Genomic DNA, 13,800 nt, shown 5'->3' on the forward strand with positions numbered 1-13,800 from the left:
ACCCGTGTGGTCACCTACAGTACGTATAATACACTCAGCTAAGTGACATTTACATCGGTACTTATGTTTCGTTACTAGTCTATCGGGCACTATGTACTATTGTACGTACGCACAACGGACAGTAGCCGGTAGTCCAAATCGGAGTATACGTAAACATGGCAAGCGTCGGAGACGGGACGAGGCGCGCGCGGTACGTACTTATCTACAGGTATAAAAACAGTCAACGCAGCGGCGCGGGTCTACCTCGTCACGTGAAGGTAAAAAAAAAAAAAAATAATACACAGAGTGGTGGAGTACATAGTGATTCGTTCACGCCGGGAGCGACGCCAATCGGTCTTGCGATGAGATCGCCGGCCAGTGGCGGGCCGTGGCCGGGCGTGGCCGGGCGTGGCCGGGCGTGGCTGGCCGTGGCCGGGCGTGGCGGGTGGCGGCTAGTGTCCGCGCGCGCGGGGCGGCTCGCGGGCCGCGCGCCGGCGTCACACGTCGGTGTGCCGCGGCGGGGCGGGCGGGGCGGGCGGCGGCGGCCGTTCCTCTTCCTGCTCCTCCTCCTCCTCCTCTTCCTCCTCCGCCTCCGACTCCTCGATCTCGCACAGGTTCGTCGACAGGTCGCTGCACGAGCCCGCGTCCGCGCCGCCCAGCAGCGAGTTGCGCTCTTCTGCAGACGGAACCTCATATTAGTCTCTTAGAAGTCAATAATTGTATTGAATACTGCGATTAATTTTAAGTCGCATTCGATTTATAAAATATTTCATTACGTTATTACAAATATGTTAACAAATGTAAACATTAAAGTACCTCGCAATCATACTTTGATAGATGAAGTGTGTATTATTTTAACTTATTTATGAATTAATATATCAATACTGAATTGAAAAATATCGGTAGTACTTTTGTTTTGTTACTTATTATTTTTGAATACATTGCGATTATATATTGGATTGTTAAGATTAGTATTGAATGTATGATACATTTTATTTATCTTATATTCCTATGTAATCACAGACGTAGTATTAAAAAAAAAAAAGTGTGTATTTTACTGGAACGGAGTATTTTGTCGTTTTACTACTATTCAACATATGGAATATTGACCGAGCATGGTGATGAGGCTGGCGGCGTCCGGCTCGCGCAGGCCGCGCGCCCGCAGCGGCTCGCAGTCGGAGCCGGCCCGCGGCAGGTACTCGTCGGGGTGCAGCAGGTACGACGACGCTGCAACACGAGCGCGCACGTCACTAACACATAACACGACAGGGGTGGAGTGCGGGGGGCGCGGGGGCGCGGGGGCGCGGGGGCGCGGGGGCGCGGGGGCGGCGCCGTACGTACCGTCCGCGAGCCGCAGCGCGTCGCAGCTGCGGTCCAGGTCGAGGTCGTCGGGCGCCGAGTCGGTGTCGGCGGGGGGGCGGCGCGCGCGCGCGGGGCGCGGGGCCCGCGGGGAGCGCGGCGAGCGGGGCGAGCGCGGGGAGCGGGGCGAGGGCGGCGAGGGCGGGGAGGGCGCGGAGGAGGAGTCGGGCCGCTCGGAGCCGGGCACCTCGCTGATGCCGGGCAGCGCGCCGGCGCACCAGTCGGAGCAGTCCCAGTGGTAGCCGCCCACCAGGTGCGGCTCGCCCGCCGCGCGCCGCGCCCGCGGCTTGCACGCCTTCAGGTCTGCGCGTCGAATATACACAATATATCATCAACCTTATAATAAATATCGACATCATCATTATAAACATAATTATGAACGTCGTTGTCCTCATTATAATTAATCACTTATTTTTTTTTACTAAAATTACTACTATTATTAATAGGAATGGTAAAACGCTGTTTACCTAATAAAGTCGACAATACCGGCTTCTATACGTTGTTACCACGTCACATCATAAGAATGTTTACAGCATTGCAAAAGTTAAATCGCATGGGATATTTATTAAATTTGCGAGTAACAAATAATTTTTTTTAACTTATAACTTATAATTTTATTAGGTTTACCTGGTCGTTACTGAATATTTTCAATCACGATTAGGTAATACTCAATTAAGCAATAACGATAAAGAACAAATCAAACCATCGAAAAAAAAAACAGACAGCAGTGATCGCCGGAAACGGTACCGTTATATATTTTGTTGTCGACGAAGGTGTGGAGGTGCATCTGCTCGGACCAGGGCTTGCGGTCGTGCGCGGGCTCGATGTTGAGGTTGCGGCGGTAGTCGGGCGGCACGCCCTCGAGCTCGTCGCCGGCGGAGCCGTAGGAGCGCAGCGTGTCCACGTTGTTGAGCGGCGGCGGGTCGGCGCAGGAGGCGGGCCGCGCGCGGGCCACGGCCTCCAGGTTGGAGAGCTTGGAGCGCGCGGGCGGCGGCGCCGACAGCTTGCGGCGCGCGCGGGCGGCGGCGCGGGCGCGCGACCGGCGCCGCGCCCACAGCGGCAGCGCCGCGCCCAGCACCACCAGCGCCAGCAGCGCGCCGCCCAGCGCCGCCAGCGGCCAGCGCGCCGCCACCGCCCAGCGCCACGCCTCGCCCAGCGCGCGCGCGCCGCCCGCGCCGCCCGCCACCACCGCGTCCGAGTACAGCGGGTTGCCGCAGTTCATGCCTGCGACATTGTCTCGCGATGTAGTCACGGTACGTAGAGACGAAACGCTTAAATCAGTGTTTATTTTAATAGCCGAAATTTTTATCCCCGACTCCGCGTGGAATTAAATTATTTTTTATAAACGAAATTTTCAACATATAAATAACCTGGATTACTACTTATATATATTAACATTAGATATCTACGAGTGAAGGTCCCACCAAAATAGGTCTTGTCATTTCAGAAAGTAGCAAGAAGATATTTAGAATTTTAGACTACAGAATAGAAATATAGAATTAAATATATATCAGGGATGGGCACACTCACCCGTCTTGTCCGGAGGGCAGAGGCAGCGGAAGGAGCCCGGCTCGTTGAGGCAGGTGGCGCCGTTGAGGCAGGGCTCGCCGGCGCACTCGTCCACGTCATATTGGCAGCGCGGGCCGTAGTACCCGCGGCAGCGGCACGAGGGCCCCCACTCGCCCTCCTCGCAGGCGCCCCCGTGGAGGCAGGCCCCGGGCGCGCACCACCGGCCGCGCTCGCAGCGCGCGCCGCTCAGGCCGGCCGCGCACGTGCACGTGTAGCCCGCGCCGCCGCGCACCGCCGCGCACGCGCCCCCGTGCAGGCACGGCGCGGACGCGCACGGCTCCGCGTCCGCCTCGCAGCGCGCGCCCGAGAAGCGCGCGTGGCACTCGCACGCGAAGCCCTCGCCCTCCAGCAGCGGCGTCTCGCGGCACGTGCCGCCGTGCAGGCACGGGTACGACGCACACGCGGTGGGCGGCGCCAGCGGCGGGCACGTGGCCGCCGTGCGCACGCGCAGCCGCCGCGCCGGCCGCGCGCCCCCCGCAGCCCCCGCGCCCACCGCGTCGCCTTCCTCCAGCGGCAGCGGCGCGCCGGCCAGCCGCACATCCGCCATGCACCCCTCGAACCCGTACGACACCTGCGCGACCACCAGCTCCATTATACTCAAACTTCCGCTGACCGGTATCCCACCACATTACAGTTATTTTAGTTGCGTTGTGTAACTATATGTTATGTTAATAATTGCATTTAATAATGCCTAGTAAGATAAATCCAATATTGTCTACTAAGCACTGCCATGTCTAAACTGTGTCATTTTCAACCTTACATTTTCCTATTGTTATTTAGTATATAATTATTTTTATGTACATATTGTCAGTTTATTACCATCTGTAATATACATCGTCTCGACCAACAACATCGTATCATTTATCCGCAACAAAGCTCAATAAGCTCACCGCGTAATAAAAAAAAAAAAGTATAAGAACGGAGGGGTCACCTGTTCGGGTGCGAGCGCGTGCGCGTGTCTGAGCAGCGCGGCGCCGATGGTGAGGCGCGCGGGCTGCGCGTCCAGCACGGCGGCGGGCGGCGGGGCGTGCGCGTGCGCGCTGCGGCGGTCCAGCGTGAGGCGCACGGCCGCGCCGCGCCGCTCCAGCCGCGCCTCGTGCCACGCGCCGTCCGCCACGGGCGCGTCCGCGCGCACCAGCGTCGGGCCCGCGCCCAGCTCCATGCGGAACTGCAGCAACCCGTCCGCCACCTCCAGCACGGCGTAGTCCACGCGGCCCGCCACGTGCGCCAGCGTACCGCGCGGCCTCTGCGTGCGGAACCGCAGCGACAGGGTCAGCTCGTCGTCCGGCGTGCGCGCGCCGTCCACCGCGCCGCGCTCCAGCCGGTACTGCAGGTACCCGTCGCCGGCGAAGTGCACCACCGGGGCGCGCGCGCCGCACTCCGCGCCCTCGCAGCAGCGCTCGCCGCAGTCGATGGCGGCCGCCGGCCGGTCGCAGCGCTCGCCGCCGAAGCCCTCGCCGCAAGCGCACTCGCCGACGAGCCGGTGCGGCGGCGCCACGAGCGCGAACACGTCGGTGGCGATCACGCGCCCGCCGCCGGCGCGTACTCGCACCCGCTCGGCGCACGCGCCGTGCACGCACCCGCCGCACGCGACCCGCACCAGCTCCTCGACCACGAGCCGGGCGCGCTCCTCCAGTCGCTCGATGTGAGCGTGCAGTCGACGGCGCAGGGCGTCCGCAGGCAGGAAGCCGCCGCCGCCGGCCGACGCGCGGACGCAGAACGCGACGTCGAGATCTTGCGCGATCTGTCGCTTTCGACGGTCCGAGTTCTGGCCGCCGATTCCCTCTCCGGACGGTTGTACGCTCACGATGACGACGTCGGTGATCTCGCAGTCGGTGGCCTCGGCGACGGCGCGCAGGAATCCCTTTCTATGGCTCAGAACGAAATCACGATCGGTGACCTCACGAAAACGGATCACTATAGATTGTGCGAGCATTTCGTCGGAAACGAGAACGACATTGACTTTGACGATTGTGAAACCATAGAATCTGCCGTCGTTTACGCTGATGTTCAGTCGATATTCTCCCACGTCCAGTCGTGGCGCTGCCCGCAGAGTGCCGTCGGAGGCGTCTATCGTGAAGAGATCGGTAGGAGGATACGTCGCGCCGTCGATCGGTTTTATCTCGTAGTTCAGCGTATCGTAGGCGTCTCGATCCGAAGCGATAACGCGGCCAATATTGCCACCGGGGAACTCGTCTAGATACGAGTTAACGACGATCTCGAGTGGCGTCACCACCGGCGGGTACTGAGACTCTTCGATCACTCGTATATATACCCAGGCGTCGGAGAACAACGGAGGTGTGCCGTTGTCGAACACTCGCACCTGTAGCGTATATCGATCTCTAATGCGATGGTTGAAACGGGTGGCCGAGCGCAAAACGCCGTCTTGTTCCAGTCGGAAAGCGCCGATTTCATTTCCAGATTGAAAGTCGAAAGTGAAAGGGGCGGCATTCGGAGGTGCATCGGCATCGGTGACCACGAATTTGAGAATAGTGTGCCCCAGTTGGCGATCTTCTTGAACCACCGCCGTATAGTTATTCTGTGAGAATAGAGGTGGGTTGTCGTTGGCGTCGACCACTTCCACGTTGACGAGGGCGCTGGATTCGAGAGCGGGCAGGCCTCGATCGCGGGCGCGCACCTCCAGCACGTAGGCCGGCGTGGACTCGCGGTCCAGGGGGGCGGCCACCGACAGGTAGCCGGTGTCGGGGTCGACGGCGAAGCGGCCGTCGCGGTCGCCGCGCACCACCGAGTACGTGACGCGGCCGTTGACCCCGGAGTCGGCGTCGTCGGCGATCACTTGCAGCACTCGCATCCCGACCGCGGCGTCCTCGCGCACCCGCGCGCCGTAGGACGACTGTGAGAACGTCGGCGGGTTGTCGTTGCCGTCCGTGACGGTGATGTTGAGCGTGGCCAGGTCGCTGAGCGGCGGGGAGCCGCCGTCTATGGCCTGCACGGTGAGCACGTACTCGCGGCGGCGCTCGTAGTCCAGCGGGCGCGCCACCGAGACCGCGCCGGAGGAGCGGTCGACGGCGAAGTCGTCGCGGCCGTCGCCGCCCACGATGGAGTAGTAGACGTCGGCGTTGACGCCGGCGTCCTGCGAGGTGGCGCGCACGCGGACCACCTCCGTGCCGGGCGCGTCCAGCTCGGGCACGGCGGCGCGGTACTGGTGGAACTCGAATTCGGGCGGGTTGTCGTTGACGTCGGCGACGGTGAGGCGCACGTGGGCGGCGGCGGCGCGCGGCGGGCGGCCGGCGTCCCGCGCCGCCACCACCAGCCGGTGCTCGGCGCGCGTCTCGCGGTCCAGCGGCGCGCGCAGCGTGATGATGCCGCTGTCGGCCGCGATGGCGAACGCGCCGCCGGGGTCCTCCGCGAACGAGTAGCGCACCAGACGGTTCTCGCCCAGGTCCGCGTCCGTCGCGTGCACCTGTCCCGACGTTCGCAATGTTACGATCCAAAACAAATATAATAGTGACAGCGACCGCTTCGTTTCGCTTTCTTTCATACCTTAGCCACCAGGGTGCCGATGTCGGCGTCCTCGGGCAGCGTGACGCTGTAGGTGTCGGCGGAGAACCGCGGGGAGTTGTCGTTGACGTCGTCGAGCGCCAGCTGCAGCTCGGAGCTGCACTCCCACTCGGGCCGCTCGCGGTCCTGCGCGTGCGCCACCAGCTTGTACGAGCTGACCGACTCCCGGTCCAACTCGGAGGCCACCGTCACCTCTCCGTTTTCCTTTATAAAACATTAGTATACATGGTTACGCATCTCGTCGAGTGGTTTAATGTACGTAACACGAGTTCTGCTTAACATGTGACATATGTCCGACCACACTACAGCACTGTTAGCACTAATTCATTATCTTTTGAATCAATTAATTTAATTGAGTATCGATTATTTATTTAATCATTATTAATTGGATTGATCACTAATTTAATCTCATAATAGCATATAAACTAACTGTATTCTGTAGCTGACATCGCATGTAATATATACAAAATGTCTTAGTCCCATTAAAAAAACAAAATGAAATAGAAACATTCATTTCTTTTTAAATGGGACTAATGTAATAAATCAGTTGGTTAAATATTGATTAAAGATTGATTTGTCACATTGATGTGGATAATGAAATCTATAGATATGTTTGTCGATTAGAATATACTCTAGCATCTACGTAATTGACAGCTATGTAACTTTCCATCCATTTCAATGTTCACAATGCCTATGACAGTACCCGTCTAGGACGACCATAACCGTGAAACCGTCGTTACTAGCAGCACTAGTGTAATTTATTTACCTTATTTATATCAAAATGATGTGCATAATCTCCGGTTAGATAGTATCTCAGTTGTCCGTCGCGCGGCTCATCGGCGTCTCCCGTGGCGAGCTGCATCACGCGCGTGCCGTTCGCCGCGTCCTCCGGCAGCCGCGCGTAGTAGCGGTGTCGGAGGCAGTACGGCGGGTTGTCTGAAACGGCGGCGGGAACGGTCAGAACGGTTCGACGACGGAGCGACCGCAAACGGGAGACGAGAACGGATCGGGCGCTCACCGTCGACGTCCAGCACGGCGACGGAGACGCGCGTGTAGGCGGTGAACTTGCCGTCGGTGGCGGCGACGGTGAGCCGGTAGTGCGGCTCGAGCTCGCGGTCGAGCGCGCGCGCCACGTACAGCTCGCCCGAGGCGCGCAGCTGGAAGCGCGCGCGCGGGTCGCCGTCGGCCACGAAGAAGGCGAGCGGCGCGGCGGCCGCGTCCGCGTCGCGCACGCCCAGCCGCGCCACCACCGTGCCCGCGCCCGCCGCCTCCGACACGCGCGCCGCGTACTCGCGCCGCCGGAACTCGGGCGGGCAGTCGTTGTAGTCCACCACGCGCACCACGAGCGTGCCGCGCGCCTCGCGCCGCGGACTGCCGCCGTCGGCCGCGCGCAGCGCCAGCCGGTGCTCGGCGCGCGCCTCGCGGTCCAGCGCCGCCGTCGTGGTCACCCAGCCCGTGTACGGGTCCACGGCGAACGGGCCCGCCGCCTCCGCCGCCTCCGCCGCGCCCTCCGCGCCCTCCTCGCTCTCCGCCGCCAGAGAGAACCGCACCTCGCCGTTCGACCCCGAGTCGGGGTCGTCCGCCATCACTGTGGCCCGAAACGACGTGGTCAGAGATAATTCGTGCGGGCCGAGTAATCGTGCGATACGGTCGATACACAGTAGTTCTTTAATAAAAATATTTATTTTTACTTATTTCGTTTAAATAAAAATATTAGATAATTTGTCGTAACTTGTCCAATAAAGTCAATTTTTCCATAAAAAGTATTTAGGAGTCAACCTTCTATAAGGATTATTATTAGGCAAATGGATTTTTGACATTTATAGTTTTAACAAAAGTTGATAATAGTCAATAATATCCTATATTGTAGTAATTGCTAGACATACCTCGCATTTACACCCCTTTTATTTAGTGCCTGCATACCTCTAATTATTCAGTTTGTTCATTTACTTTTTTCGTTACTCATTCACTTACAATGAAATATGAAATCATGTAATCCACTCAGCATATACTATTTAAACTATACATACCCTCTAAACTATGTATATAGTCTATTATATATGATATTGTATTAATTTAATTATATTCTCTGCACATTTGTCCGTAAATCACTTATTCGGGGTTCCACTGAAAATCAGCGTCGTGGCTTTTGTCGTGGCATAATGCTGAGATGGGCCCCTTACACACACATCAGTACAGTGACGCGGTGACGATGAGTAGTGGATGGGAAATGCATTTTACTTTATTATTATTATTTAGTATTGTTTTTTTTATTTATTATTATTATTTATTTGTTTGTTACTATGTTGTTCTTTTATTTATTTATTTTATTGTATATTTTATATTTTGTTTGTCTTATATAATAATTTATATGCAGCTTTCAGCATCGTTTTTTTTGTGTTGTGATGTGTGATGTAATAAATGTTATTCTATTTTATTCTATTCTGTTCTACATTTTTAAATGATGTTATTTTTATTTTCAACCTTTAATAATAAATCAATAAAAATATATCATAAGAAATAAAAGAGTGCGCGACGTACGCTGCAGCAGGCTGGTGTGCGGCGGCGCGTTCTCCGCGACGTGCACGACGTACGGCTGAGAATGGAACGACGGCGCGTGCTCGTTCACGTCCAGCACGTGCAGCCGCGTCTGCACCATCACGCCCGCCGCCGGGCTGCCCGCGCCCTCCGCGATTATGCCTGCGGGCAGACGACATGAATAACAACGGTACACTCGGGCGCGGTACAAAAAGATAAAAAAAGGTAGCTACCTATGACGTGCTCCTGCGCGTCCTCGCGGTCGAGCTGCCCGGCCAGCAGCAGGCGGCCGTCGGCGTCGATCTGGAACAGGTCGCGCGGCCAGCGGCCCGGCGCGAGCCGGAAGCGCGGCCGGTCGGCGGGCGGCGCGGCCGGGTCGCGCAGCTCGGCCAGCAGCGTGCCGGGCGGCCGGTCCTCGGGCAGGAACACGTCCGGCGGCGGCGCGCGCACGCTCGGCGCGCGCTCGCCCGCGCCCAGCACGAACACCGACACGGGCGCCTCCCCCGCCAGCCCGCCGCCGTCCCGCGCGCGCACCCACACCTGCACCGCGCGCGACGCTGCACGCAACACACGTTTGCACATTCGTGGAGAACTATTCTAGCGACGTTATATTTACTACCGATCTAAATACTATACACATAGATAAATTAATCCAAAGGGTAGTATGTATATTCTGTAATAAAAATACGCTAATGACAGTTTTTTTTCAGACTACTCTTACACTGTCGACCGGAGCCTTTACAAGTTCATATTTTTTAATTTTTTTAGAAACATAGACAACATCGATGGGCGATTATCACTACTCACCAAATTTAGAGGCGTCGCGCTTGAAAGAGAGCGCTCCGGTCTGCGGATCGATGTCGAAGAGGCCGGTCGTGTCCGACCGCACGTCGCCCTCGTACACGGAGTAGAGGATGCGGGCGTCGTCGCCGGCGTCCGGGTCGTGCGCCGTGAGCGTGAGGAAGGGCAGGCCCGGCGCGCGGTCGTGCGGCACGGCGGCGCGGTACTCGCGGTGCGGGAACGCGGGCGCGTTGTCGTTGACGTCGGCGACGCGCACGCGCACGGTGGTGTGCCGCAGCAGGCCGCCGCCGTCGCTGGCCGTGACCGGCACCTCCCACTCGGCGCGCGCCTCGCGGTCCAGCGGCACGCGCGTCGTCAGCGCGCCGCTCGTCGCGTCCAGCGCGAACGTCTCCCGCAGCCGCGCCGACGGGATCGAGTACGTCACCGCGCCGTACTCGCCGGCGTCGTCGTCGTACGCCTTCACCTGTGGGGCGGTAAATTCGAATTCTAATTCTAAAATCATTTATTCACGTAGGACGTTTTAGCCGCTTATGAACGTCAAGTTTTTACATTATAATTTTTTTCCCTACCGTCCAGTTCGGTATATAGATCCAATTGAAAAGAACTGGCAAGAAACTCAATTGAACTACTTTTTTTTTAAATCCATCCATATTTACAATGCATAGGTATTTATATAGGTGTCTATGTCTAACATTAAATGAAAAAGCGGAACATGAAACTATTGCCATGCACGCTCGTCATTCAGTTTTGGTAGTCGACTTAAACTTATTTAAATCTTCAGTGAGCATTTTATCGCAACGCGAGCGGAGCATATTGAAAGTTAATCGATCTAAAGGATTATTATGTTTTTTAAATTTTTTATGATAATTCGCTTTTTCTTTTAGACATTTAATTAATAAAAAGCTAAACCAAATTGGGTATTTATTTTTACTTTTTCTTGTCAACGGTGTGGGATTAGTAATTACGGGCATAATTAGGCTATAGAATATATCTACCATTACGTCCACATCACTGATTTGTTCCAAATGTGCAAACCAGTCTATTTTTGATATTTCTTCCCTAACAGTAGCATAATCTGTCTTATGAAAGTTATATGTTTTATGAAAGTTAAATTTTGGTCTTTTCGTTAACTTAATGTTTAGGGTAATATCCAGAGCGGGGTGATGAGGTGTCGCAAAACCTCAATCCCTTAGTGAACCAAGATAACTAAGGGATTGAGGTTTTGCGACACGTTTAGGCAGTTGCGAGTATTAGTAAAAACCAGATCCAGAATACGAGAATTCTGATTAAGGATGTTATTCATTTGTTGTAGATTATTAAAATCTGTTAGTAAAGTTTCAGCAGCAGACGGGGTTTATTTTAGAGCCTGTGTCGTAATTAATGGAATATTAGTGAAATAAGATTCGAATGTATCCGCGACCTCTGTGCCGGAATTTACCAATTTGTTATTAATATATAAAGCTATTTTGCTATTTTATAATAAATAGGGGATCGGATATGTAGCTTCGTTTTTCGTAATGTTACTTACCGTGGTGAGCAGCAGCGGCGGCGGGTGGTTCTCGGGCGCGCGCGCCTCGTGCACGAGGTGCGGGAAGCGCGGCGGCGAGCGGTTGGCGGGAGCGAGCGCGAGCTTGACGCGCGCGAAGGCGGCGTGCGCGCCGTCGGACACGGACACGTTGAGCGAGCGCGGCGCGGCGGCGGCGGCGGAGGCGGCCCAGGCGCGCGCGCTGCCCAGCGACAGCACGCCGGTGCGCGGGTGCACGGTGAAGGCGCGGTGCGCGGCGCCGGCGCCGGCCAGCGCGTACCGCAGCCGCGGCGCGTCGCCCGCGTCCGGGTCCCAGGCCGCCACGCGCGCCACCGCCGCGCCGCGCGCCGCCTCCACCGACACCAGCGCCGGCACCACGCCGCGCTCCATGCGCGGCGGGCTGTCGTTCACGTCCTCCACTGATACATTTTTAGTTAGTAAATAGATATTATTACTATTCTCTCTGTGTTCAAAATCTACCCTGTAACACCGTAAGCTCAGATTATTATATTAGAGTCCGTTAGTTTTCTGTTCCCGCGCCTTTGCCTCCCATCCCTTAACTAGTAACAAACGGACCGTACAGCGGCCTTGACGCGCGCACGCATTGTGTTGTGAATTAAAATAAATTAGAACTATGTTAACCTACTGTGAAGCTGGAAAGCTAGCGAAGATACCTTCGAGACTCTGAAGCCCAAGAAATCCGCAGAACCATAAAGGTAAATGACTGACGCTTCCCTAACATTTTGGTAGGAGAGTAGTTTCCCAAACACTCTGAAATACATCTTTTGACTAAATAAATGATTTGGATCGACTCGTTGCCATTTAATCAGTCCAGTTCCGGTATAGCGTTTGAAAATTGTATAACATTATTTAAGTATAATATTTAAATGTGATATAAGTTATATTTAATTGACGAATTATTGATTTGCGTAAGTTTTTTATCTTTTTCTACTATTTCTTATACAATAATGAGTTCATGATATAGCATAGTTGTTTGTTAACTTCTTAAATATGAATATACATCGTTTGTCTTATATAGTAGTTATACACATTGCAGAAACACGTACCTGTGATGAAAAGATGCGCCGTGGTGAGGAGCGGGGGGCGGCCGCCGTCGGTGGCGGTCACCAGCAGGTGGTACTCGGAGCGCGTCTCGCAGTCCAGCGGGGCCGCCACGCGCACCGCGCCAGTGGCCGGCTCCACCGCGAACGAGTCCGCGGCCTCGCCCCCCACGCCGCTCAGCGAGTACCTCACCTCGCCGTTCGAATCTGAAGCATGAGTCGGAGTCGAGTAACGGTTCGCGAGAAAGCGAGTGCGGGGTGCGGTGCCGGAGGGGAGCGTACCGGTGTCGTTGTCGGTGGCGACGAGCGCGAGCACGAGGTCCCCGACGGCGGCCGCCTCGGAGACGGCGGCGCGGTACACGTCGCGCTCGAACTCGGGCGCGCAGTCGTTGACGTCGAGCACGCGCAGCGTGACGGCGAGGTCCGCGTACGCGCCCGTCACGCCGTCCGTGGCGCGCACGGTCAGCGCGTGCGAGCGGGCCGCCTCGTAGTCGAGCGGCGCGCGGGACACCAGCACGCCTGACGATCACTCCGTGCTTAATATTACATTCGTTATAAGTAACCGAGATGCGTGCGGTGAAATGTAAAAGAACAGATCGGTGACGATGACGACCTTCGACAGCATCTAGATCGTTACTATAGTAATGTGATCCTGACACCATGCGAAAGCGTGATACCCGAATGTGTAGTTGTAGTTTAATTCGTTTACGAGATGCGTCAAGTTGCTAAGAATAAAAGTTGTTCTTATACATATACAAATGTTCACAATATTTAACTTTATGACCATTGGGTATTATGAAACTTCTGAAGTGGTTAGTAGCTAATATATTCGTAGTTTCTACGATTGATTTTATTGATGGAGTGGTGACGATCGCTTACATGCAATAGCACCACAAACATTACAATGCCTTCTAAGTTAACCTGTGATTTCACTACCATATATCATCTTTTAGTTCAGAACAATTACAGAGCAAACAGCTTAAACGAAACTAAAGCACACAGAGAATATTGCATAATGACCACTTCTAGTAAACATACAGGAAACAGATGCAGAAGACACGGCATGGACTTTAATCAATACGTTTACACAAAAAAAAGCTTTCTTGAAAAAGTTATATAATAACAAAGAAAAGTGACCATTGTTTCCTCATTGTAATAAACAAATACAGCTTGCGAGGCGGCGCCAGCCTGCCTAATGTTTCTTTACTTTACTAGCATATTATCGAAACTACCCTCTAATGCTATACATGCACAAGAAGTTTAATATGTTATAACAGTTCTCCGTGTGCATAACTAATGAAAATATTATTTCCATCTGGTCCCATTTTCTTGTTAATAAAAAAGCATAATAAAACATTACTACATAAAAGCATAACTACATGACGGCGTTGTAATTCACGGAGATGTTAATAATAATATTGTAGCATTAATAATGAAAGCGGATAT

The 13,800-nt window shown here is 54.8% G+C and overlaps 1 protein-coding gene across 1 annotated transcript in view; it reads right to left on the reverse strand.

The window, feature by feature from the left end:
• Positions 1 to 476: 476 nt before the first annotated feature.
• Positions 477 to 13,800, reverse strand: part of LOC131854077 (fat-like cadherin-related tumor suppressor homolog) — a gene marked incomplete at its 5' end in the record, with an annotated part of 32,590 nt that continues 19,266 nt past the window's right edge. The window contains 16 exons of the mRNA XM_059205200.1: positions 477 to 655; positions 1,090 to 1,206; positions 1,351 to 1,389; positions 1,444 to 1,641; positions 2,086 to 2,562; positions 2,869 to 3,478; positions 3,839 to 6,331; positions 6,412 to 6,633; positions 7,196 to 7,365; positions 7,448 to 8,017; positions 8,971 to 9,129; positions 9,201 to 9,524; positions 9,775 to 10,231; positions 11,297 to 11,712; positions 12,361 to 12,561; positions 12,637 to 12,873. Coding sequence (XP_059061183.1) covers positions 477 to 655; positions 1,090 to 1,206; positions 1,351 to 1,389; positions 1,444 to 1,641; positions 2,086 to 2,562; positions 2,869 to 3,478; positions 3,839 to 6,331; positions 6,412 to 6,633; positions 7,196 to 7,365; positions 7,448 to 8,017; positions 8,971 to 9,129; positions 9,201 to 9,524; positions 9,775 to 10,231; positions 11,297 to 11,712; positions 12,361 to 12,561; positions 12,637 to 12,873 — 6,869 coding nt within the window. The remainder of the gene's footprint in view (positions 656 to 1,089; positions 1,207 to 1,350; positions 1,390 to 1,443; positions 1,642 to 2,085; positions 2,563 to 2,868; positions 3,479 to 3,838; positions 6,332 to 6,411; positions 6,634 to 7,195; positions 7,366 to 7,447; positions 8,018 to 8,970; positions 9,130 to 9,200; positions 9,525 to 9,774; positions 10,232 to 11,296; positions 11,713 to 12,360; positions 12,562 to 12,636; positions 12,874 to 13,800) is intronic.

Source organism: Achroia grisella, unplaced genomic scaffold, assembly GCF_030625045.1.
Source record: "Achroia grisella isolate CSIRO2021 unplaced genomic scaffold, CSIRO_AGI_Agris_v1 utg947, whole genome shotgun sequence".
Classification (NCBI taxonomy): domain Eukaryota; kingdom Metazoa; phylum Arthropoda; class Insecta; order Lepidoptera; family Pyralidae; genus Achroia; species Achroia grisella.